The sequence below is a fragment of the Lissotriton vulgaris genome, chromosome 2_1 (assembly GCF_964263255.1).
Source record: "Lissotriton vulgaris chromosome 2_1, aLisVul1.2, whole genome shotgun sequence".
Lineage (NCBI taxonomy): Eukaryota > Metazoa > Chordata > Amphibia > Caudata > Salamandridae > Lissotriton > Lissotriton vulgaris.
Window position 1 is genome coordinate 1,872,799,224 of NC_141687.1, and position 27,386 is coordinate 1,872,826,609.

The following is a 27,386-nucleotide window of genomic DNA, read 5'->3' on the forward strand; positions in this document are numbered from 1 at the left end:
GCAGCCTTATAACCTACTAATAATAAGTGCACCTTTTGCATCTCTGGCTCCTCATGAAGATACTACCATTCATTTTCATTTCCCAAGAGTCTTGTGCTACAGAGACAAAAGGTGTGTAGCTTGTCCAAGCTGGACTACAGAAATGTTTGTTATCTGGGGTTTGTTTCCTGCATCATCAGAAAACGGAATCTGATACAAAATCTTGCTAATGCAGAACTTCACAATTAGCATTTGAATTTCACAAATATGATCACATCTGAGTAACGAAGAAAAAAAATTGCCTGTCTTTTAAGTCGCAACCCTTTGGAAAACCTTGCGCTCAACAGATCAGGCTTTTTATGGAAAATGATGAGTCGTCTCCTTCCATATGTCCCGCAACACAGTCTCTCTGCTTTGAGTCTTACATTCTATAGGCTGTCCCTCGATTTTAGTGTCATCGTTGTGGCAGGAGGGATGGGTATTTTACGTGCCCCCCCCCCCCCCACACTCATTGAAATGCAGTCACCCCTCTCCCTGCACCAAATCGCTAACTGCTGGATTCTAGAAATCCCTCAAAAAACATATTTTTTGTTAGTTTTGTAGGCTGGCAGAAGACCACAGTTGTGTTAGCCTTTATCTGACCTTAGTCCTAGCACCAAGATGCCCTTGAACCAAGATAGTGGTCACAGCAGACAACCTTCCCATTTGTTTCAACTGAAATTATATTTTCCCTCAGCTTTCCTTCTAGAGTTGTGCAGCAGGGGCCAGTCAAATATCAGTTTTTACATTGCCGTTTTATTATTTAGGCCTACACCTTCATAAACAATACTTTATTGTGTACTCAGTTCCACTAAAAAGGAAAAGGGTAAAAAGCAATACATGCAGAGAAAGACCTGGAAACACAGAAGAAGAAACAATAGGGAAAAGTCATAGGAATAATGAAGAATATTTGAAAACTTACAAACAGATTGACTTACTGTTAGAAGTGGTGGATGAGGGTCACCACTGTTGAACAAACCTAACAAAACGTTTTTTGAACAGGATACTAATTCGCTCCCTCATTCCTCTCTTGGGCACGAGTAAAGGAATAGATCAGTGCACAGGTTATTGTAGGTGATAAAAGGCAGCCACTCGGGGTGACAAATGCAAAACAACAGTTGATGGACAGAATGCAGAGCAATATCATACATTCACCCCAGTACAGAGATCTGGGCCTAAATCCATCGTTTTTTTGCACTCCACACCACCCCAGTTCAGACATGGCCATATGCAAATCAGCCTTGACCCTGTGCCTCATGGGAACAGTCCAGCCCGAACTGCCAAGCCATGTCTTTCCTGGACCGGAATCAAGCATCCTAGGACCGGTTTCTGGCTATCAGCCGTCTTCAGCCAGGATAGCTTGACTCCAGTGGTGTGGAGAGCATGGGACTCACGTCTGAGCATACCCATCCCACTCAGGGTGACAAATGCAAAACAACAGTTGATGGGCAGAATGCGGAGCAATATCATACATTCACCCCAGTACAGAGATCTGGGCCTAAATCCATCGTTTTTTTGCAGGGGGATTGCATCCTGCATGCCAAGGCTAATTCCCATTTACCTCAGGACTCCGTATTGAGCCCGACTCTCTTTAACATCTTTATGACCCCTTTGGCGACATTGGCGGAGTCTTTTGGGGCCCAGATTGTATGCTATGCCGACGATTCCCAGCTCCTCTTTACTTGCCGGAAGGGAGAAGATTTTGATGGAGTGAGTATCCGTGAGTGCCTTGGGGCTGTTTTTAAATGGTTCCAGCTCAACAGCCTCAAGTGCAACTCAGATAAATCTGAGATACTCTTCTTCGACTGCCCATCTGACCCAGATTGGCATGGATGGTGGCTTGCCGACATGTTCCCTCCAGCGCACGCGTCCCAGTTAGCAAAGAACCTGGGAGTTAAGGTTGACAACGGGCTGACGCTTAGATCCCAGGTTCTGGCTCTCACGGGAACATGCTTTGGCATCCTCAGGATGCTCAGGAAGTTCTTCCCTCTGCTCTCCGAAGAACATAGGTGAACTACGGTTCAGGCCTTAATCGGCTCAAGATTAGATTATTCCAACATACTATATCTTGGCCTGCCGGAGTATCTCCTGCAACGCTTGCAGGTGGTCCAGAACACGGAGGCACGGGCCATATTTGGCCTCCACAGGCGGGCCAGAGTCTCTAGCCTATTGCAGTCGCTCCATTGGCTGCCTATCCGGAAGCGGATAGTGTTTAAGGCTCTGACACTGGCCCACAAGGCTCTGTACGCTTCGGGAGCTCAATATCTCCAAAGGAGGCTCGCCTTTTACCATCCGGCCCGATCTTTGAGATCGGAGTCCCTGTTCCTGGCTGTGGTTCCCCGAGTAAAAAAGGCCCGCATTGGAAGCCGCTCTTTTAGGCTGCGAGCTCCGCAACTCTGGAACTCTCTCCCTTTGACTACGCAGTACATCTAATCCGCTGGCTTTTAGGAAGGGCCTTAAGACATGGCTTTTTGCCCGCTAGGGCGCTCTCTCTATAGTGCTGGATCCCCTTAGTCCTCTGTAATGAACCTATCTTTGTTGTGTGTTGTCTGTCTTTTCTGGTCACTAATAAAAAGCGCTGGGACACTCCTTTGGAGTAGCCGTGCGCTATAGAAGACCAATTTAACATTAACATTAACATTAACTAACGACAGAAACGGTGATGGAGGCAGTGGTTCAGCTCTCACCTACCATGTTTCGCTGACATGTCTGGAGATGCAATTTACGTCTATTCGAATTTTACAATGATCCATTCTAAATGTTCCGATTGTGTTAACATTCCCTCACAATTTTGAACTCAGCTTACTTTTTACCCGACAGATTAGCACTTATTATAGTGTTGTTTCTGGCACATTTTAAATATCTAGCTTCACAACAGCATTAATTATATCTTCGATGTTTGTTGCTATAGTACACTGGATAGACATAGCGATTTACACTGCTTTTCTACTGAGGTGCCTGTGAATTAAGTTTTGTAATATTCTCAATCATAACAGCTGGAATTCACAGTCACTGGCTTTTCTCTGTCTGTTATGTAAATCATATATATAGGGATTTCTGGAATAATTCATTCACAACAGCGGGAATTTTCAGTCATCAACTTTTCTCTGTCTGGTATTTAGAATCGTATATAGGATGTCTTGAAAAAATGCTCCTCTTTCTTTCTTCTCCCACCTGGGCCAATTAGATCCAATGGGGTTTCCATATATTACTTAAATTGCAATAATGGGACGGTTGTAACCATAAGAATTGTTATCAATAGGGCACTGGAAACCTATCTGCAAGCTTTAAAACTATTTTTGAATATCTTACACGTCAACGCAAGTCAAAACCCGTCGACAGAGCGGCCCAGAGCATGAACCAACGTGCTTTTTCCACAAATGTGAGGTATGAACATTTAACCAAACATTTTAAAACTTTGAGTCGTCAATTTGTCTGGCAATGAAATGGAATCCTCTTGTTAATACTTGATTTGGTATTTGTTAACCAATCGTAGGATCCAATGAACCAACTCTCTAGAAAGGAATAGGCACAACATAGACGACATGCAACAGCGTAGCATCCTCAGTAACAAGTATTTGGAATAGAGGTATGTGATCATCATCACTGTGCTAAAGCCAATAGCTCCATCCACATAGACACTACAAAAAGTTTCATAAGAGTTTATAGTGTTATACATTCTGTTCTGTTAACATAAAGGTACACACATGCATCAACTTATGATAACTTTGCAAAATTATTCATTTTAAGGTAGAGCGCAAAATGCTGTGACAAGTTATGTGAAAAACAACACCACATATATGTATCCGAGCGATATCCCCGACACAGAAAAGGTATAAAGAAGATACCGCTCTCAGTTCAATTAAGTTCAACATAGAAAAAAAAGGTTTGTCCTCAATGAACCCCTATAATAGACACCATCTAAATGAATGAATGAATATAATGCTTAGGCTTCGACTCTACTAGTGATCACGCCTGCATGGTGCTTCCCTCACCCGCTTTTACAAAATATATATCTCTTTTGCACTCATTTTTTTCTTTTAATTTACTTATCCATTTCGGTCCAGTAAATAAACGAAATAAAAAAATGTAAAAGTGACTGTCATTTTGTAGGCACATGCATGCTTGGTGCACACGCCTTCAAAATGATGCAGCCGGTCACGTCATAATCTTTTTTACCTTGTTTAGTCATATTACAGTTCCTCAAGAATGCTGGAAAGCATGGTTATAATATTGGTAAAGCCAACAGGAACCAAAGGTGAGACCTATTGGCTTTACCAAAGCTTGACAATGCTTCCACAATAACTTTTTCTAACTCCAACACGGTAAAAGATTAACAAATTATAAAACATTCATTCCTGCCGCGGCATTCGCACACCCATGCTGCTCAATCAAATCCTATACCTCAGTGTACAATGCCATCACTCAACATATTTGACAATATAATTACCAAGGGCATGTTGTGTGAGCTGATCCAAGATAAGATTGACAATCCCAAGCAAACAAGTGCCTAGAGGTTAGACCCATTCCCACTCTATATGTATGCCTTCTTGATGTAGACCCGACACTTCACGGACACTCGATCAAGCCAATAAAGAAGGCTGACTCAGAGGCAATTTTTACGCAATACAATTAATCGCATGTATTATTTTTAAAATGACATTAACCCAGGGAGAGGGCAGAGTTCATCTGTTCAAAAGGCTAATAATATGTTCAAAATATATTGAACCTCCTTAACTAGGATTATTTGAAATGTGGTACAATTTCCAAAATACTAAAAATGCCCTAAAAAGTACTACATTCTCAATTATTGTTTCCAGGCATAGTTTCTACATGTTTCAGTGCATAAGTGGTAAAACAGTAAGTGCCAGGGTTCTCGTCAGCTGGCCACTGCGGTTTGCCCCATCCATTGCCTCTGGCACCGCTGACACTGACCGCACCAACTCAACGACTAACCCTCACAATCCTACAAGTTTGAGAATTCAGACTATTCCGGACCCAAAATATTAAGATTGGCCCGAGTGGGAGGTATTAGTCACTTTTAAATCAATAATTAATAAACAACTGTTTTGTGCTTCTCTCTAAATTAGACAAACAGACTGACATAAGTGCCAGTATAGACAATTAAGTGCTGGTGCGTAGCACCGAAAACCATCGGTTCAAATTAAGCACTGTGCAGCTGCAGTAGCTGCAAACTGCACAGGGATAGATGGTTAGATGTACACTTCTGCATGTCTTCACCCTCTACTCTTTTATAGGATTTCCGAAGAAAGAGAGAAACCCTCTATTCCATTAACTCGAATAAAATGGGGAAAAAAGAGGTCACCTTTGGCTTATTACTCAAATGTTGGGATATGATTTACTCCAAGTGCTGTGACCATTTGCCAAGTGAAGCATTCCCAGATGAAACTTAGCACACATGGAGGGAAGGAATGCAAGATATGCATGGTCTAAGTAAAATGCCTGGCTCTGATGAACCTCAAGTTAATGTGTCCAAAAATTATACTTACCACATCAATAAGTTCCTGCCTCTCAGGATCCACCACGGAGGTTAATCAGTATCAAATGAGATTCATTAATATTAATTCCAAACTATAGATATTGAACTTTGCCACTACCTTGTTGCTGGGGAAATGCGTATTCACCACACCTCGACTCGCTACAAATCAAAACAGAACTGAGTCTGGAAACCGAATGGGTCGGAGTGTGCACATTGACTGGTACAACCATGCTTGGTAGAAAATCGGGGAGCACTCCTGGACCTCTGCCTCTCGTATGCATCATCAGCCTACTTGCATGTATGTGGCCGCCTGGATCGCAAAATGTATGATAAAGTCCTGCAGGCAATTGAAGCCAGCCTGCTGCTGCGCTGCAGTATCCGACAGATCACATTTACTGGAAGTCTAAGGTAGAGTGAAAGAGCAACCAACAGCAGAACCAGACTGCAAAGCCTCAAAGGAGGCTAGGGAAATTCGGTGCCTTAAAGAAAGCCAATAATGACACTTCGGCAGTCTTAAAGGCCTCCCTCCTTCAGAAAAACAAAGGGTGTTCCTCTGCTGGGAGCTTCTGAATGTGCACATACCGATACTTCTGTGGTGAACTCAGAAGAGGGTACCCAGATCGGTATGTGGTTTGTGTATGTGTGATCTATGCGTGAAAGTGAGAAATCACAAAAGCCCAGCGCAGACTGATGAGGAGAAGAAAAGAGTGGTCTAATCCTCCTCTGCGTAAATCTTGTGGATTTCTTAAAGGCTGCAGTGATAGGGTACAACAAATCTCCAACATCCATAAGCAACTCTCCATCCCGATCATATCCACAAGGGACCATGAGCTTCTGTTGAGCTCTCTCTGGGCCCAATGAATCCCATCATCACTAGACTGAGCCGCCTTCTTCCTCCAGTACCCCACTAGAGCCACACAAGCTTCTGCGGGGCTCAAACTCCCAGATCACCTTCTAACACCGATCTCACAGCCACGTCTACCACGCACATCACATCACATGCACTTCATGGCTCCCCGTGATCAACTTCTGGACTGCAGCTTCCCTTCTTCAATAGCACTCTTCCTTCCAGTGCTCTTGGTTGGCTCAATAAGAGCAACATTTAGGCTTTTCACCCCGTTCACCAGGTTTGGTTAAAAATCTGAAATTGGATTTAAAGACCAGCAAACAAAAAAGGCAAAATGTTTCCTCATTTCTTTAATTCACTGACAAGCAGAAGTGAAGAAGATTCAACATCTGGAGATCTAGTCACTGCATTAGGCACTCTTTCAAGTAAGGAAGGACATTCTAAATAGAACCGGTGACGGTACAAGCCTTTAACAGCGCAAAAATGAAACTGCTTACCTTCGGGCACATAAACGATGTTGTTTGAATGAAGGTACCTGGGAAAAGAGAAGTATAAAAGCAGCGGCTGTTACTCATGAGACTTGTGCACCTTAATAATTTAATACATTTTTATTCTTGATACTTTGCACTCTCGGATGCAGTACCGGTTAGAGCACCGGTCGTCAATAGTAAACACTGGATGTTATAAAAGTGACGTTTCCATGTTACTGCACCCCCCTGCTCTCCCCCGCCAGCGAATACAGATTTACTCCCGCACTCGATAGGAACAAATACTACCTTCCACGTGCTTGGAATGTGCCTTGCTGAAATATCCAAATATCCACAAATTCACAGGTTCATATGTGTGCATCTGTTTTTTAAAGCATCCTGTCTTACAGCACCCAAATCCCTGCTCTGACTGGCAGTAGTTATACTCCCATGTAATACACTATGCAGTTTTAGGAGCGTGAAAGGGCACTCTATGAAAGGGAAACGAGAACCGCGCCCTCTGTGCACCAAGTAGCATTTTGGTGCGCACGTGGTTGGTGAATCGGGACAGTGCTTCAGTAACACACTCGCAAGAAAGCAAAAAATAGGGCGAAATTCTATTATTTTATGCGAGACATGGCGTCTAATATACATACATTGTGTTTAATAAATTGGTGGAGTCTGGCCACTCTTGTATAACCATGCTTTTATGGAGTGGAAGTTTAGACCAGTGCAGCCTAAAAACAGCTTTTTTACGCAGCAAATGAACATTTTTTAGCAAGGGAGCAGCTAAACGCAAGCAAAACAAAGCGAAGTGAAGTGTCAAGCTGTTTTAAGCGGTTTTTGGGGTAGTACCGACGTTACGGCCAGCAGTGCTTCCAAAAAATAATAATAAGACAAGTCTTACACAAAAGCAAACTTAAAACGGTATGAAACTTGCACTCACAAGACAATGCATAAACGATGCGCTAGTAAGATGGATAAAAGGTGCACAACCTTTACTGAAAAGCAAATAGGCTTACACTTAATTATTTTTAGCAATCAACAAGAAAATAAAGGAGACCAAACTACGACAGAAGGCAGAGAAGGGCGAAGGCTGAAGACTGGCCAGAAATGAGACAACTGAGCATTAGGCTGATTTCCTAGCATTAGTCTCTTCCCTGGGGCTTTCCTCTTCCTATCTCGAAAAGCAGATTGGAGAGAGGCAAAAAGTCACATCCTGCGGCCAGAAGGTCCTATTGTTCCACAACATGGTATCTGTCACTGCATGCAGCTGGATGATGTTTATACAACAGGGCTTGTGGCAGGAACATGTCCAAGGATTATGAGACCCACATCCCAAAGGTCCCTTCTGCTAATGCCAAAAGGAGTGGGGGCCGCCTCGTGCAGTAATTCTTTGGATTCTGAGACATGAGTTTTCGGTGTGTCCATTCCTGGATTTAGTCTCACTCTCTGTGCCATTAAACAGCCGCTGGGTTCATTTTCCATTCAGGTTGCATCCCCCTTTCACTATCACTACATGCAGACCTCCCTAACCGTACCATGGCGCATAGAAAGAAGACCACAGGCAGCATTAACGCATCAAAGCAAGGCGCCACCAGAAGTGGCTTTAGAAGGCTATGATTGTAAAGTAGGCCTTCATGAAAGCAAATGCTAGTACTCGAGTGGAGGCGGAAGGATACATGCAAAAGCATTAGGGGGAGATGAATACTCCATGGAATGGTCTAAGACGTGATCGACATAGCTGCAAGCCCATGGCTCAAAGAGGTTGAATGAATGACTGAAAGGGTGGACCCAAAGCCCACTCTATGCATATTGTTAGGAAAAGGTTGTTTGCTAACTGTGCTTTGAAACTAGGACATGAAACAGGCCCTTATCTCACAGTGATCATGCAAGTCCACATGTCCTTTCTCGTAAGCCATTCTCACGCTCTAGTTTTGCTCCACTTTTCCTTTATAATTACCAAATACGTTGTATGACAGAGACACACATGGCTAAACCACGCGTGCCTCTACAACGCTGCCCGAACAACGAATGCATCGTAACAACGTATTCCTTTAACATGCATGCCTTTGCCATGGAATTTTGAGGTAATAGCTTGATTGGTAAAGGGAAACGTGTCGTAAAGATCACAACCCAGCCCCCCCCCACCTGAGCCCTAAAACCAACTCGAGCCCTAAAAACAACCTGACCCCCTTCCTAAGCCCTAAAAATAACCCAACCCCCAGCAAAAACAACTCCACCCCAGCCCTAAAAATAACCCCACCCACTCAGCCATAGAAAGAAACCCAGGACCCCGCCCGCCTACACCTCCCCCCCACCTGAGCAAAAAAAAAAATGAAAAACACCAACACTCCCAAGCTCTAATACAACCTCAACCCCTCCAGAGCCCTGAAAACTACTCCCGCCCCCAAAAAATAAAACCTTACTAGACCAGGTCCACGTCTCCCGATCCTGCCTCTTCCTATGCCCGTCCATACACGCATCTAGACCATGCACTGCCTTAACAACGCATATGCGTGGTTAAGGCATATATGAGTGTTTAAGGCAAGGTGGTTTCGCCTGCTGGCAAACAGCACGCGTGGCTCAACCCGTATTGTAGAAGCCATTTCCTTACCAAATATTTCTGCTTGGTGTCTCCACCTTTGGCGAAGAAAAGTTAGGACTTTGAAAGATCCCTATTGATACATATTCGACTTTCTAGAACTCCGGGCTGGGCTGGCCTCTTACAACTCTGGCATTCCCCCAATAGGCTGTGGGCCAGTGGGCTGCTTTTAGAGCAGGACGGGCTTCATTACCCAACAATGCCGAACGCCTCCATTTTAGTCACCGCCTCCTGCAGCCTGGGCACGTTTGAACATTTTTGCCTGAGCTAATTATGGTTTTCAGACCAGCACTGCCAATACAAGTGAAGTTCCAGCCCTCCTCGGGGTGAGCATCACCGCTTCTCTTAGCGCTGAGGCTGCCCATGGTTCCCCATCGCTCAGGCTGTGCTGCAGCAGCCGAGAATGGTTGAGGGGCAGGAGCTCCACTCCCAGAGCCACAGAGAGCAGGGATGGGATCCTTGGCCTGCAAGCTGCACCCATGGACTCTAGAGTCTAGACTGAAGCACGTTAGGATCAGAGGTCCCCGAAGACCTGAAGCCTGTTGGGCTAAGACAATGCCTGTACTCTTAAATTTGTGGATTACATTTTGGGTTTTGTGCACCAGCTCCAATTTAGGGAGTTTTACGGGACACTGGATTTAGTACACCTGATAACCTTACAAGCTTATTACATCCAGAGCTGCTCCAAAAATACATCATGTAATTGCTTTCTGACGAACTCTAGTGTTTTTCTTGCATTTCTGATTCATGTACTTATTAACCCTGAGAATCAAGCCTATATTCACCAGCACAGTGAACCTGTCGAAGAATGCTCACTAGAAGGAAGATTGTATCTATCAGGAAGAAACCCACACATTAACCCAATGATCTGCAGCACGCTACCAAGGTGGCCACACGGCTGCATTGGAAGAATAAACATGAGCAACTCTTCTCAAGTACCTATTTTTACAGGTTGCTTCGAGCGTTTTAAATAAACATTATTTTAATCATATAAATCAAAGAATTTCTGCCATGGTCTGCTAAGAAAATGCGACTGGAATCAGCAGGACATGGCGATGCTCGAGGCTAAATGTTAGGGTTGGCTCTCCCAGACATGGAACGATCATGGCACTGAAGTGCCTGGCACAGTGGATTAACGCTCGCTGCTGACATCTAGCGTGATCTGCAGGTCACGTGTATAAAACCTGGCGAGACCAACTCAGATGTCCAACCATCCCAGGTCAGGGCTGGAGTACTATCGCATAAACTCACAGTAGTACCTGTTATTTACAGCACCCAGAAAGGGTGGGATTGCAGCAAGAGGCACTCAAGAAAAACAAGCTATTATAATGCAGTCCTCGACTGGTGCACATGGCCCGTGCCCGTTATCAAAGAACTACAACTATGCAATTCTATGGAAAACAACGGCACCAAACACTCCTCGGAGACTTCCTTTCAAATTGCAACACTCACAGGAAAATATTTAAAAAATGAGGCCCAGCATCTAAGACCTAGCTCAGTCAATTCTCGGTTGTTCCCTGGAACTATGGAAATGACCTCTTATGAACAATACAAACGTTCTACCCAATTTATTCCAAGACGCTAATGCGTATTATTAAATTGAGGGCAGAGAGACGAAATAGGAAGGAGCTTGAGAAAAGCTACTCTACCTCCTTCCAGAACAGTGGGGCTGCCAGGGGCACCTCTTCTTCGGAAATCTACAGCCAACGGCTTTCCATTAAAATAGGGTTCAGGCTGATTATTCAAGTGCAGGATTGGATTTATTTTTTAAACAGAAAGTAGCCGTCTCTCCCTGGAGTTTGCACCCCCTTCTTCAATAGGTTCGATCCCGCTGATAATGCAGAGATGTGTGCGGGGCGGAAGGATTGCATCAAAGACTTTAGTGCATATACATTACATAGAACTCGTTTTTTAAATAAAATGCTCCCAGCAGTAGATAAAACCGCCCCGACCGTTGTAAAATACAGCTGGCACTTGGAACGTGTTTGGGGGACACCCTGACCTCCTTGATTTTTGGAGTAGGGTCTTTAATGCACTTGATTCATGGCGGTCACCTGCCCAAAATCCGGGCAGTGCGTCGACGGAAAATGAAGCCTCGAAATAATCGGCGTAGAATGAGTGGCCTGCTCTCTGATTCCTACTAGTTGAGGTCTGATGCCTGCACAGCCATGTAGGAATGAAATATAGGATGCTTTTCATTTCGGAAGATATAGAGTGCACACAATTCTGGAAATCTGATGTACACTTTTACAAAATGTTGAGAACTTTAAGAAAGACTATTCGGCAAGTGTCGTGACAGTAAGTGGTGTGGATGCCTGTAGATCTGAAGGACTACTAGCATCGAGAGCTCTTTGCACTAATTGTCCGTACTATAGACACCCCCTGAAGGCATAACTGACTCTTCTCTACGAGTTGAAATTACGTTTTTAGCTATCCCTAACAGTATACAATTTCCAACGAATGTGTATAATGTTATTCGTCTGTGGTGAATTTTAATATTTTCTGCACTTCTCAAAATATATAAACCATACAAATATGCACACAAAAACAAACAAAAAGTGTGAACGTACATTACGTCTTATGCCCATTAAAAGGCCCAAAGTAGCATAAGTTATTTCGTTTGTGCATATAAATTGCTAGGGGCTGCGGTTTAAAAACCTTAAGCAACAGAATATTTTTTGTTACTGGGTTTAAAAAGTTAAAGCAACGGAGCTATTGCCTACGGGATAATCGATGTACAATACTGGACCAAACCTATACAAGTAAGTGAAATCTGCCCCTTAAATGAAACACTCAATTACAGTGCCTTGGCACCCTCTGGTGGCAAAAGTGCTTCATTACAAAGGCGGTCAATATTAACACGGAAACCCAAGTAATGTTGTGCATGCCTTCCATTCCCTGAACTAGAGAATCCCTCATTCTTAAAGGCTTAGAAATTCCTCTTCAAAGCGTCGCGACCTTGTAGGATGCGGTTCGCAGATACTTCATCCACAGACTGTTGAAGCCCAAACAGGGTGGGACAGAAATTGTGCAACAAATGCAGCGAGAAGCCGGGTTAGAGATGGAGACCGTGTATACGATGTGTTTGCCAGGAGGAAGCTTGATGTGCTCGGCTGCTACATTCTAATCTTCCATTTAAAATGCTTTGGACTCTTGACATTTTACCGCAGACTAAGAACAAAGATTAATAACAGGTAACAAGACGTTTGTAGTGCAGAGTGTACATGTAATAGCAATGCCAACTACATTAGATATGTGTTCAGTGGAAAGGATTTCTCAATCTCTACAAAGTCATAGAAAGGCATGACAGACATGGGCAGAGAAGGCCCTGTTCACACAGACAGAGTGGCGACCATATGCGCATTAGAAGGGAAAGCTTCACTTGTACCTACAGGGGCCAGCTGTGGAGGCTGAGCTGGCAGAGAGAGAAGAAGTGCACACATAACTCGACAGGACCGCAAGCTGCGGTGCAAGCTTCCCACTCGAAACGGTAGCAGCTTGTGCCTCACATGTCTTGGCCATCAGGGTACAAATCCTAAAAAAAATGAAGGGGGGGGGGGGGTGTGAGGGGGACAGACCAACCAAGTTTGGTAGTATGCAAGTGAAAGCATGATGCGTGCCATCACAGCACATGATGTCACGATGGGTGACGATGCACGCGACATCACACGATGTGACATAACAAGAAGTGACATCAGATATTAAGACCTCACACATGTTAATCAGGTATATCCTGAGTACATTTAAGCGCATTATGAGATTTAACAAATACAATTTTGCGTTCGGGTTGTGCCAAAAAAGTGGCGCAAATCTGACGCAAAATCTGGGCCTTAACTTATACATTTATTTTTTTTAAACTCTGCTACAAAGATATTGGCAACAAGGAGAAGCATGGTGTTGTGTTTCTTCGTGGTTTCGTGAAGAAGACAAACTGTAAACAGGAGCAATTTCAGTTAAGTTTAATGGGAGTAAGCAACCTGGCATCGACCACCTCAACAGCCCAGTGCAACTGTCAACCATCGAGTGCCGTCAGCCGAACATTCGGGTAAAAGGAACTTAGAACTAAAGCACGTGCAGAGAATGTAATGACAGGTAAGATAACATCATAACACATCCTCCTCCTTAGTGAACAAAAACAAAAAAAAGAGGAAAGAAAAAAAAAATGTAAAAGGTAACATAATCTTTAAAATACATAGGAGGCTTACACATTCTACGCTCCACACCAACACAGCCATCACCCCTCACCTCCTCGCCTTGCAAGATACGAGAAGGAACCACCATGGGCTGTTGAACAGACTGTTGAGAACAACTTTCCTTGAACGAAGAGTCAGACATAAACATTGCACCAGAACATTCGTCCTCCATGGAACCTTGTTTAACATAGGAACCTCCTTTCTGGTACAAGGCTACACTCCTCAAATTCCACCTCTCAACCCCTTCAATAACCACAAAAAACTTGATCACACCAATGAAATGGTACGGCCCCTTGAATTTGTGTAACCCAGCTTTGGTTCTCCCAGATTTCACTTTAACCCAATCACCCACCGCAATTTTACCACGCACAACCTCTGGAAAACTCTCACCATCTGAAAGTACCCAATCTTTTAACCAAGCTGGAACTAATCTGGAACCTGGAGAACGTCCACACATGATCTGAAAAGGTGACCTCTTAGTGACACTGTGAATTGTAGTGCGATAAGACCAAATCACTTCCTCAACCAGATGTTTAGAGTTCAAATTTTTGGCTAACGCAAGTTGAATGATACCCTTAATGAGTCTTTTGGACCTTTCTACCATTCCATTGCCCATAGGATTATAAAGAGAAGTGAAAGAATGTTTCACACCACATTTCTCAAAAAAACATCTCATCACATTTGAGGTCAATTGTGTGCCATTATCGGTTAAGATCATATGAGGAACACCCTTTTGCAAAAAGAGACCTTCCAACACCTCAATAGTGGACTTGGTTGTAATATCTCTCATGAATTCAACACAAAGCCACCTCGAGTGCACGTCAATTACAAAAGCAGCAAAACGCATGTCCAAAGGTAATCCAGAAAGAAGACCTATAAAATCCAAACATATATTAAACCAAGGTTTTCCTGGATCGGTGATGTGCCCCCATACTACTTTGGAGACCAATTTTTAACCTTTTCTCGCTTTCCTTTCAACAATTACAATCTTCCACCATACCTTTAATTTGATCTTCCATCCCTGGCCACCAAAACTCTTGTTTTATCCTCCTAATGGTCATACCTTGGCCAAGATGACCTTCATGAGCCAATTTGAAGCTGTGTAATCTCAAACCAAAAGGTGGTACAAAACGATCTCCTCTCATTACCACTCCTGAGCCTGAAAGACAATTTGTCCACAAATTTCCAAAATGGTCTGACCGGGATAGGCACCATACTTTCTCTGGGGTACCCCTTTTTTGTTCAAAAGAATTACCTCTTTCAACGTTAAATCCTTTTGCATTTCCTCCACCTACTGAGCTTTAGAAAACGCACCCAAAGAAGATTCACAAACATCACCTACCAAAGCTACAGCTCTTCAGTGTTTAATTTCTCCAAATCTTCAACACATTTCCAATCCACTGACATTCGAGATAAGCAGTTTGCCTGCACATTTTTCCAGCCCTGAATAAATTCAATATCATACAAATACTCTTGCAGTCTAGCTGCAAATCTTGCAAGTCGTGCAGACCCTTTTCCAGCTCCACCCGCTGATAAAATATTTAACAAGGGTTTGTGGTCGGTTCTCAATACACATTTTACCCCCCACAAATACACCCTAAAATGTTCAACACTCTAAGCCGCAGCAAGAGCTTCTAGCTCTATGACTGAATAGTTTCTTTCAGCCAGGGTTAGTGTCCTAGACGCAAATGCAATTGTTTTTTCTACTCCACGCTACACCTGCGAGAAAATAACTCCAATTCCAGTCAAACTAGCATCCACAGTCAAATACGATTTGCACCCTGGATTAAAAGGAGCCAAAATCCCAGCATTGCAAATATCAATTTTGATTTGCTGGAACGACTGTTCTTGCATATGTTCCCACACAAACTTATTGCCTTTTCTCAATAAGACTCTTAAAGGTTCAGACAAGTCCGCAAATCCCTTAACAAACTTTGAATAATATTCGACCAGACCTAAAAAGAACAGGAGTTGATCCTTATCCTTAGGGGCTGGGGCTTGTCTGATGGTATCCAACAAATTCCTCTTGGGAGCATTTCCACCACTAGAAACAGTGTAACCCAGATACTCGAAACTTTCGGTTAAAAAACACATTTATCCTTATTGACAGTCAAGCCAGTATTCTCCAATTTCCATAGAACTTGGCGTGAGGTAAGATTGTGTTCATTGACAGTTTCCTCTGACACCAGAATGTCATCCTGGAAATAGACAACACCTGATAGCTCCTCTAACATATTGAACATCATACGTTGGAAAACGCTAGCAGCCGAGGCTAGGCCAAACGGCATACGAGTGAATTGAAACGTTCCCTCAGTCGTGATGAAAGCAGTAAGGAATTTTGAGTCAGCGTGTAATCTGATCTGGTGGTGGGCACTTCTCAAGTCTATTTCCGAAAAGAACTCCCCCCCCCTCTCCCCCCCCCCACCCACGGATTGCAACAATTCATTAATGTTGGGAGAAGGAAATGTATCAGTAATAATTTCACGGTTGAGTGATCTGAGGTCAATGCAAAATCTCAGACGACCATCAGGTTTTAGTGTCAAAACTACGGGAGAAATCCAGGGAGATGCTTTGACTGGTTCAATGACCTTTGAGTCCAATACATCCAGTAACAGGTCTTTCAAGCCTTGTATCACAGACAAAGGTACCCTCCTAAGTTTGTGTTGAACGGGGGTGGAATTGGGTTTCATAATGATTTTATGAAAATCATTTTTAACACAACCCAATTTATCTTCAAACACTTTATGTGCAGCATTCAAAATATCGTTAACCTGAATGTCAACAACCATAACTACATTAGGTGATCTTGGATTGATGATGATATTCAAATCAAACTCGTGCATCCAACCCAATATTGGTGGTCCATCTTTGGCAATATAAACTTTGCCCTCAATACTGCTGGTTCTAAAGGTGATGGTACCAAACATATAGCCCGCTCAGTACATCAATGGGTTGACCCTGATAGCCTACAGGACTAATATCTTTTTTAGAAAGAGAAACACCCTGCCACAATGATGTAAAAATAGATTCAGGAATTATCGTAAATAACGATCCCGAATTGAGATCCCATGAGAGAAACATTCCGCCCACACACCATAAATTCAGCAGGTGGTCTTGTTAATCATAAAGACTCATTGATTTCTCCCACCACATTATCATTGTCTTGTTGTACCATTAACACACTTTTGACTATTCGAGTATTATCTAACTAAGAGTAAACCACATTAACCTTAGATTAAAAATTTTCAGAATTGTCTAAGGATTTGCTTTTGTCACCACTCTCACCTTGTTTACACATCCTGGAATAGTGACCCTTGCGACCACATTTTCTACATATTCGATCTAAGGCATAACATTTCTTAAAATCACCCAGATGCAACTGACTCCCACAACGCCAACATTCTTTACCTTTAACTTTAGAAGAAAACCTAGAAGTGGCATTAGATTTGTTGAAACGTTTTGAGACAGCATTAACATCAAAACTATCCTCTTTATCAGCGAGCTCAACATTGCCAATCTGTGAAGAATTTTTGTCCCTGTGTTTTAACTCTTTTATACACTTTTGTGATTCCACTATTACTTTTGCCATAGACATGGCATCTTTCAAAGATGGATCTTTCGCCGGCCATAGTCTCTCTCGGATTTTTCTGTGACGACATTGAACAATGAGCTGAACGCGAATTAGCTCATCGGTCATATTACCAAAACAACATTTTATGGAAAGTTCACGTAATCCTGACACAAAGTCATCTATACTCTCATTTTCAGATGGTGGTGGACTATAAAACCGATACCTGGCCATGGCCAAATTAACTTCTTTGGCAAACCTGGTCTCCAGTCTTTTAAGAGATTCTTTATAGACATCATCCATGGGTTGGCCATTGGGACATAGAGCTACCGGTTAATATTTAAAAATTCTCTGACCTTCATTGCCCAAAGTACTATCAAAAGTGCCTTCTTCCATTCAGGGTGAAAATTCTTTCCATCTAGGGCTACGATATAGTTATCCAACATTTCTACCCAGTCCTACCAATCTATTGCAGGAGTGCCCGGAATAGAGAGAAACATTGCAGGAGTAACTATATTTGAAGCCTTAGTGACAGAAGGAAAACAAATACTGGAGTTACACACACCAAATAAAAATGACCCAATATAGTATATAAGTGCAAAGTGAGTCAAAAACAAATGAGAAACATGAAAAATGCAGGGGTACAATAAAGGATAAGAATACTAAAAGTCACCGAAAAAAGATCAGCGCCAAACAAATCCACTAAGCAGGAATCAAACGAGTAATGGTGTGCAAATCACCGTAAATAGATCTGCAGTAAAGCCACAATGAACTCCTCGTCAGGAGAATGTCGAGAGAACTGCTGTAGAAAAACACAGCTTTTCCGAAATCCAAGATGGCGGCACGTTAGGACGCATGACGTAGAAGAATGACGTGTGCACATAAACAGACTTGTTTTTTACTTGAGTGCTTTGCGTTGCTAACAATGCCCATCAATGACGCGCTGTGCGTGAGTTTGCCCAATCGCGTACAGTGACGAGCGCACGTAAATGAGTAGATGAACGATGCGCTTCACTGACGTGCCGAGCGTGCGTTCCAGTGACAACCACTTCTGCCCAACTGTCCAGTGGCTCGAGACTCGAGGGCTCGTGACAGACTCTGGCACACAAATTAAAATCAAATAGATCAGTATCTTGAATGGGAAGTCGATGCTCAAAAGCCACAGAAATCGTAAAGAAATCCAAATGGGAACACAGCAAATCTCGGTCAGAGGCGATCGCCGATCATCAGGTTGCGACACAGATCCAGCCAATATGCAACACAAAGAAGGATCATTGCCAAAAATGTTGTGTTGCTTCGTGAAGAAGACAAACTGGAAACAGGGGCAATTTCAGGTAAGTTTAATGGGAGTAAGCAACCTGGCACCCGGCCACTACGACAGTCCAGTGCAACTGTCAACCATCGAGTGCCATCAGCCCAACATTCCGGTAAAAGGAACTTAGAAATAAAAGCAAGTGCAGAGAATCTAATGACAGGTAAGATAACATCATAACACATGGCAATAGATCTGGTCTACTTAATTGGTTGCGTAGTCTGCATTTTAAAATATTTCCTTGGCTTAAGGTATCTTCTGTACAGGTGTCCAGTGAATCCCAGGGAATAGTAGTAATAGTGAGATAACTCTCAAGGTTAATTCATTTGTGGGAGAGATCTGTGTTTTGTGAAGTCCCAGATTTGTTTCAAAGTAGTATAGAAGGTTAATGTGTCTCCTGCTAAGCCCATCATGTAAAGTGCAGATGACAGATATTTATTTTATGTAGATAGGTAAGTGGTTACTGCTTTTAACCAACAGATCATTTTGTTACCCACATTTCATAAATTGTAATCTTCTAATATTGTATTGTATTGTATTGTAATTGCATTTATATAGCGCTTACTACCCCTGACGAAGCGTCAAAGCGCTTTTTCGGCGAGTAGCACGCTACTCCGGGACCCATAGATGATTAGTGTTGAATTAGTATAGTGAAACATGCAAGTACATTTTAAGTGCTGGATAGGTTAGTCAGTTATTTGGATTTGGAATGATAGCAGAAGGATAGAGGAGGAAAAAGGTTTGTATTTATATAACGCTTGTTGACCCACGCTATTCAGCAAGCCGATAAAGGATTAGTGGTGAATTAATATGGTGAAATATGAAGTAATTTCAATGGTGGATATTTAGTCAGATTATTTGGAGTGAGAAGGATAGCGGAGGGATAAAAGGGGAAGAAAGGTTTGCATTCATATAGCACTTTGTTATCCCTGATGGGTGTTGAAGCGCTTTTCTGGCGAGTAGCACGCCTCTCTGAAACCCATGAAGGATTAGTGTTGAAAATTAGTATAGTAAAATATGAAACAATTTGAGTATTGGATATGTTCTTCAGTTATTCGGGTAGAGAAGGGAGGTGGCAGGATAGAAGAGGAAAAGAGGTTTTTATTTATATAGCGCTTGCTACCCCTGATGGGGTTTTGAAGCGCAAGTAGCACGCTACTCTGGAACCCATCAGGATTAGTGTTGAATTAGTACGGTGAAACATGAGAGTAATTTTAGTGGTGGATATGTTAGTCAGTTATTTGGATTGAGAAGGGTTGGGGAGGGGTAGAAAAGGAAAAAAGGTTTGCATTATATAGCATTTGTAACCCTGATAGGCTGTTGAGACTCTTTATTAGCGAGTAGCACACTACTCTGGAACCCTATAAAGGATTAGTGGTGAATTAGTATAGTTGAATATGGAATTTGAGAAGTGAACATGTTAGTCTGTTAATCTTGATTGAAAAGGATAGTGGTGGGATAAAAGTGTAGGATTTTTTTGGGGGGAAGAGAGTCTAAAAAAAGGGTTATTTTGGCGATCATAGTAGTGGTATGGGGTTTGGGATAAATGAGAGAGTGTATGTAGAGGATATATTGATAGATGTATAGGATGAGAGCTAGGGTAGTGCATTGGAAAGAGTAGTAGAAAGAAGTTTGAGATGAGTCAGAAGGTTGGGTTGGGCTAGAAGATATATTGAGCGAAGTATAGGCTGAGAAATAGGGTAATGCATTGGAAATGCTAAATTAGATGAAAGTGATAAATATATAGATTCATAAGTACATTGAAAGTATATAGATGCATAAAGGAGGTAAGTATATGTAGATTAAAGATATTGATAGGAGCCACAGGATGAGAAATATAGTAGTGCATTGGATAGGCTTTTTCAGGCAAAAAGTAACAGACACACAGATCCAGTACCTGGAAGGTACATAGACGCACAATGAAAGTATTAAAGACAAAAAGGAAGGTGCACTAAACAAATCAAGAGGATGACGAGTCTTGGGAAATTCTTCTTTATTTTTCAATTTCTTTTGATAACAACAGCGGCACACAGCCAACGCGTTTCGTTCCCCTGTGCCAGGGAACTTCGTCAGGGCTAGAAAATAGTAATAATCAGGGCTCTCCAAATTCACCCGAGCGCAGTGTATATCCGTAATAGAGTACCGGAAAAGACCGTCACCCCAGAGGAACCATCACAAACCCAAGATAAGTCGTTCTTAAGGGACCCAATACTTGAATGTAGACATAAATTGATTAGCAAGAGGTTCAGAAGGAACCACAGCAGTACAGTGTCTTTCTCAAAGGTTCCCCTCAGAGTAGCAGTAGCATAGGATAGCTGTGGGAATCAGTTCGTTAAAGATTATATTTGACAAAGTGCTGCTGTTTTGTTTTGAAACACCCCCCCTCACCTCCCTCCCCCCCCCCAATAATCATAGAGGTCCACTTCATTACTGTCGGCCCCAACTTTTTTTGCCCATTTGGTAATCACCATCAATGTCTCTCTTCCTTGTGTCAGCAACGGGACCATCAACTGCACTTTCAGTACCGATGCGTTCTACGCCAGCAGCCTCTGGACTACCACAGTCGCAATCCGTAACAAATATAAAGCTAATAAATACACCAAACCAAGTCAATATGGCCACTAGTTCTAGCTTCCCATCACTACTGTGTTCTCATTTATTCTAAAGAACTGGTGACAGCTCTGACAGTATAGACCATTTAGAGATACAGGATATTTCTGACTGAAAGGATACAAAACAGTAAAGCGAATGATAGACTTAGGGAAGGGAATGTTTAAGACTGGAAGCGTGGAGGAAGGGAGGTGACAGTGGGAGTTGGGGGGGCAGACATGATCCTTCTTGATGCAGTTCATGAAAACACTAGGAAGAAATGGTACAATGTAATCCCTGCTTATAACCCTCCCCTTCTAGGCACTCTAAAAGAAGTCATTTGGAAATCACAACACCCACCCTCACACAGAAGACATTGTTCAGCACTGACCAGTGTACTGTTCAACGCCCGGGTAGACTCAAACAAGCACTGCTGTGTTAAAAAGCGTAGATGTACTTCATATTTATTCACTTCAACTTTTGTTTTACCTCATTATTTACCATGATTTGTCATTACTTCTTTATCATTAATTCACGTTTGGACGCAGTCTCCTTTTTTCCTTACCCCTTGTCTTTCCAATTCCCATAGTTTCCTTGTGAGAATTAACATACTGTTGTCTCAGCCATTCAACCATGTTTTCTTTTTCCTCCTAGTTTCTGTCTCCTTGGTCTTTATTTTTCTTTGGTTACTGTTCCCTGTTCCCTGTTCTTGCCCCTCTCATTTGCGTACACCAGATCATCTCTTTCCCTATTTTTTAAAATCTTTTTTTACAGAATGTTTAATATTTCCAATTTATTGTATTAACATCTTCCCTAATAAAAACCTTATTTCTTTTACTTCTTCCTTCTCCCGTGTCCCTTCTGAAAGAATATTGCCATAAACATTCAAATCTAAAAGAGAGGCCACCATAAATGCAAAGTAGCGTACAACACCTTAGTATTGGGACCAAGTCGGAAAAAAGAATCCATAAATCCTAAGTTGCGAGTAAGCAATTAACAGGCAAGGTTCGAAAGATGCCATTTATTGGCAGAAAAGATGGCAGCAAGAGTATACAATGCGGTCATTAGAAGAAACTCGGGGAGAGCTTACATATGCACAGTAACACTTGTTAGATAGACCCTTTAATGAAGGATTCAGTATTAGACTTCCTGTCACTCACTATGGGACACGATGGTGCGTCTCTTTGACTACCCTACTGAGCACATACAAACTTCATAATGGCATGTGTTAATATGTTCTAGTTCACAATTCTAAGTTGTGAAAAACAAATCCACGGTGTAAGCAAGGGAAAAGGCATCTCTGTTGAAAACTAGGGTAGTCTGAGAGTCGTCCGTGTGTTTACTTCATCTGAAAGATCAGAGCAATTTCAGAAGCCAGTGTGTGTCTGAGTCGAGTGCTCTTGTAAACTAAGGAAACTTAGCAAATTATCATTTCCATATTATAGGCGAAGCAATACCCTCATTAGAGATACACGCTAGATGTTCTTGCTAAATTAAGTCACTGAAGGTACATTTGAATACGACAGCAGAATTAAAAAGGTGTGAAGAATTAATTATCACTTACAATTCAACCAGGTTTGGGAGCTTCTGTGCAAGGTTTTCAGGCTGGAAAAAAAAGCTGTCATGATTACTGTTATTTTTCACCAACTGTAAGAACACATTAATCACCCATTCTCAAAGCAATCCCAGGACAACATGCCATATGTTAACTTTAAAGTCGTTCTTCCAAGTTTTAGAAGTTTTAAAAGATAAACTTGAAGTGCGGGATAGAGTCTTTAGAGTTCAGACACTCCGCGCTTGTTTTCGCATCTTTTTTGTAATAGCACATTTGGATCCCACTTATTCCAATGTCGGGAATAAATCAGCATTTGAAGATGAAACAAACCGATGTGAACAGGACAACTCTATAAAAACCCAAACAAACAAGCAGAGCGACCTTGGACGACTTCTGTCTTGAAGGTGTGGGCAGATGGGAAACTAAAGTCAGATTGACTTTCCTCAAGAAGGTGAAGCAGTCTGTCTCGCAACAAATGTTAACAGGGGGCACTTTACCTAGCCGGGTGTCTGGACTACAAAGGCCAGCCATCTTTCAATCTAAGGATGCTCAGATGGTGCCCTCTTCTGAGATACAGTGCTCCAGATCTCGGCAGCATAGTTGGCTGATCTAGTGTGGCCCCTGTGCTTTCAGTTTGGACAGGGAACGAGTCCTGCCAGGTGGGAGTGAGTATTAGGCCCAATCATTAAAATACATCTTCTGACCTGGACCATGGACCGGAACACAAAAATGGCTGCAATCGTACACAAACTGCTCTGCTCGCTTTTTATGGAACAAGCAAAATCCCCTGCCAGTCGCGCCCTGCACACACTCTCTGGTATCTCTGTGGCACCTAAAGTGAATCACACTGCAGACCGCTCTTTTTAGTGCCTCCCAACCCGTCCACCAATTGCAGTCTTCACATTTGCCCAAGTTCTGACCAGTGCTGGTGGCTAACGTGCTTACAAATGGTCAATTACTACAGCATTTGTCCATAACGCCTCCTACCCAAGCAAGACTGGCACTGTAAGGCCCTACCATGGCGACTAAGCACCTGCTTAAAACTGAGATGCCGCACAAAGGAGAAGCACAAAAGTCGCTAGCCATTTGCAAGGATAAGCAGTGCTTACCAGCGACGTCAACGAATTACTTTTCATATAAAGCCGTTCCAGGTACTGCAATCCTTCATCTTTCAACAATTCCAGAGGAAAATGGTTGAGGTTCCTGTAGTTCAAGTAGAGATTCTTGTGTTTTTCCAGCTTTGCCACCAAGATGGCCTGGCAAAGGTCAGATGCCATGACTGAGATAGTCCCATCTGCCTCTTTGCAGATTTCCTTTGGCACCACCGGTCAACCGTGAGTCCCAGCTGGAGAAAGAGTACATGACAATGTTAGACAGCTGTTCGTAAGCATCTTTAGTAATAGCTTTACTGCATGCAGTTAGCCTATCTCAGTGCAGTACAAAGTAACGTGAGCAATAGGTTGTGAAGGTTACCATCTCACCTTTGTTCCACTGACTGGTTAGAGTAGAGGCACAGTAAGGGTGACAGTTTCTCATATCGTCTGCTAATAACATTCCAGGTGTGCCCGACAGGAACTTTGTGCTTACGTTTTTGCGATGCCATGCAGAGTTCCCAATCCCAGGTAACTGTCTGTTATGACCATGTGTGCAAGAGTATGTTTAAAAGGAGTATATTACTTAAAAAATATATATGTACCTCTTTAAATATCATCTGGCAGACATGCCCCTCTGAGTTTGTCGCCTGCTCTCAACTATTGCTGTCCTCATGAGCATCCATGTTCTCATCATGACAGAACTCCAGATTCTATTATGAGTCAGATTAACAGACATATGTGTGTAGGTTGACCCTTCGGTGCGGCTGTCAGCCAACGGCTGACAACCCCTCCCCCCAGCACATGTCAGCCACTGGCGACACTGGGAGAGCTACAAAGGATCTTTCAGTGCTTTTACCAAGGGTTCTTTTTTTTGTGAAGCAAAGCGTGGGAGCAATGCAGGATCATTTATGCGTCAGCCCCTTCCCCCACTCCCGCACATCTGTGAAGTCAGCGCTCGGATGTCACAGATTACCACCGACGGCACCAAAGCAACAGGTGAGTTCTTTCTCCGGTGTTCGGTTGGATTTGGGGGCCGCGATGCCTCTCCAGGTTTCAGGGAAGCATTGTTGGAAAGGGGAGATGCTTCAGGTTCCAACAATACATTCCTGACGTGTTTTCCTGGCTGTGGATTGTGGTCGCATCACATTCCACACCCAGGAAAACCACTAGGCCACCAGGGACTGTTTTAGGTCTCGCCTAGCGTATTGCGTAAGCAATCGTTATGCAAGAGATATAGAGAGCTGCTCCAGGAAAGCTTACCAAGGGGCTTTTCAAAACGGATTATGGACAGTGCATGTGCTCGTGCGCGTGCTTGCCATTTGCCCTCCCTCCATCCGACTTGAAAGGAATGCCTCCCCCCCAGCCACAGCAATGCCGAGAGTTTGTTAGGTCTCATGTGCGCTGGAGCATTGGCGGGCGCTTTGTTGTCGGGCCACTCAGACCATCACAGCAGCCGCCAAATGCTCCCAATTTGCCATCCGAAGTCCCTTACTGCTTTGCTTGTTTTCCTCATTCATCTAGCTCAGCATCGCTATTTGGAAAGAGATTCTTGTCACAGCTTTGCCCATTGAGCTGCCGAGAGTGGAGAATGACCGTCACCTGCTGTGAGAATATGGGTGCATTGAGAATACAGCCTTGTACACTTCTTCACTCTCTTTCTGCAGCCTGTAACCAGCACTGTTACATGGGGTATTAAGGAGCTCGGACGTCAACAGTGGTGTATTGTGCACTACTCAAACCTTTACAAATAGATCTAATGTAAGGCCACACTTTCCGCTTTCACAGCCTCGACTTTCCTGGGCGCTTCCTCTGTAGGAAGCTGTGTCTCCCACGGGTACGACGGTAAGTGCTCACATGTGTCCTGAGACTTTCCCAGAACAATGCCCTGTGCCCTGCAGTCCTGTCCTGCAGCCACATTCACGCTAGAGTGCTTTCAGGACCTCTCCATATCATGTTTATTTGCCCCACTCACCCGCGAGTGACCTTTCGCTTTTTGTTTGTTTCCTACCTCAGCTCAGAAGTTAGTTTGCAGGCATTCTGCATTTATGTTGTAACAACAATGAATTGCTGTTTTGCTTTTTAAGTACCAATGAAAAATCTTCCTAAAAATGCATTCCATGTACTGTCATGAAATGCGTTCTTACAAAGCATTTTCATTTGTACTTGAAAAGCAAAACAGCAATTGTTCCTGTTAGTTTATGTTAAAAATCGAATTCCATCAGGTGAACGTGTTGTGTCAGGAACGCACGTTGAATGCAGCTTTAATAAGGTTATTTATAAAGTACCCGTCCTCCTCCTATGTCTTCAGAGACAGCTTAACAATGTATTAAAGACACTCTGTGTACAAAACGCAAACTTTACATATAATCTAGTTAAAGCATCATTCAACGCTCTATCAAAACACAAAGCGTTCACCCGACTGGAGCATTTTTAAAATAAACTAGCAGGAAGGATTGATATTTGCTTTTTTAGTACAAATGAAAAAGCTTTGTAAAAATGAATTCCCATGTACAGACACTGCTGTTGCACTCCATGAGAGTGCTTGTTCTGGCAGGACGTCGCCCCTCCTCTGCTGTCCTTGTTGCACCCACCTGACACACCACTCCCACATCCAGCCAGCTTTCGCCCGCCCGCTGCCCCCATCAGGTCCCTTCAAATACCTGCATTTTCCAAAGTTGTAAAATGAATATTTAATTGAAAACAACTCACACGGGCAACACGTAAGACACAAGAGGTTCTACGGTGCTCACAGGATGTGCACAAAGCTGTGGGACGACAAGTCCCTCGGAAAAGAGGCCTGCGCCCTCCCTCCCCCACCCTTCTGGCTTCTGATACCACACGCAGTCCTGCAGCTGCCTCAAACAGGTCTCACATTTCACTCTTCTTTCATAGCCCCGATATCCAATTAAGAAAATTAGTTATTGCCACATGGTTAATTTTACAGCAACGGTGTGAGTTAATATTACAGCACCATTGTCCTTAAATTTCATCAAAAATTTAAAATACAGGAGTGTTTTGGCTCAGCTATTAGCCATGCCAAAGCTTTACTGACTGTAGTTCTTGTAACAATCATTTTCCACCAATAAGAGGGCAACATAATTTTCACTCATGCCTTTAATTCTTAAATAAATTGTTTCTCCATTCTGCCCAGGCTAAGCTAAAGTCATCCTCTCATCTACCCAAAGCCATAATGTACAAGCTTGCATACAAATCACAAATCTCTTTGTAGATATTCAGATCAATGTGTCTGCACTGCATACCTTTGCTTCCATTTTCTTTGCTGTTGTTGTCTAGAGCTCTGTAGATATTTTCTTCGTCCGCTGGGATCGCCATTATGGTCTTCAGACCTAGAATTCCTCCCTGAATTGCTGCATTACCTCTAAATGAAACCCTCAGCAGTGGTCCTAGATAACACACCCTTTGCAAGCACACACAATTCAAAGACCTCCCCTTGGCAAGTAAGTTATTTCCGAGTTTGAAGTTTCGAACAGGCAGGGCTGCCATCTCACTGTGCTCTCTATTCCCAGCTAAAGATTACAGCTACTTTGCTAGGACCTATGACAGGCAGATGGTGAAATTCAACTGCAGGGAGATCGCCTGGGCTCTGCACAAACAACCCAGTGTTTGATGTCAACAAC

General features: G+C 43.0%; 1 protein-coding gene across 1 annotated transcript in view; it reads right to left on the bottom strand.

Moving 5' to 3' along the window:
* The window catches only part of LRRC28 (leucine rich repeat containing 28), a 334,662-nt gene that overhangs the window by 200,293 nt on the left and 106,983 nt on the right, over positions 1 to 27,386 (bottom strand). The window contains exons 2-4 of the mRNA XM_086958075.1: positions 23,764 to 23,999; positions 22,664 to 22,704; positions 6,863 to 6,900 (exon numbers count right to left, since the gene is read on the bottom strand). Coding sequence (XP_086814201.1) covers positions 6,863 to 6,900; positions 22,664 to 22,704; positions 23,764 to 23,931 — 247 coding nt within the window. The 5' untranslated portion in view covers positions 23,932 to 23,999. The remainder of the gene's footprint in view (positions 1 to 6,862; positions 6,901 to 22,663; positions 22,705 to 23,763; positions 24,000 to 27,386) is intronic.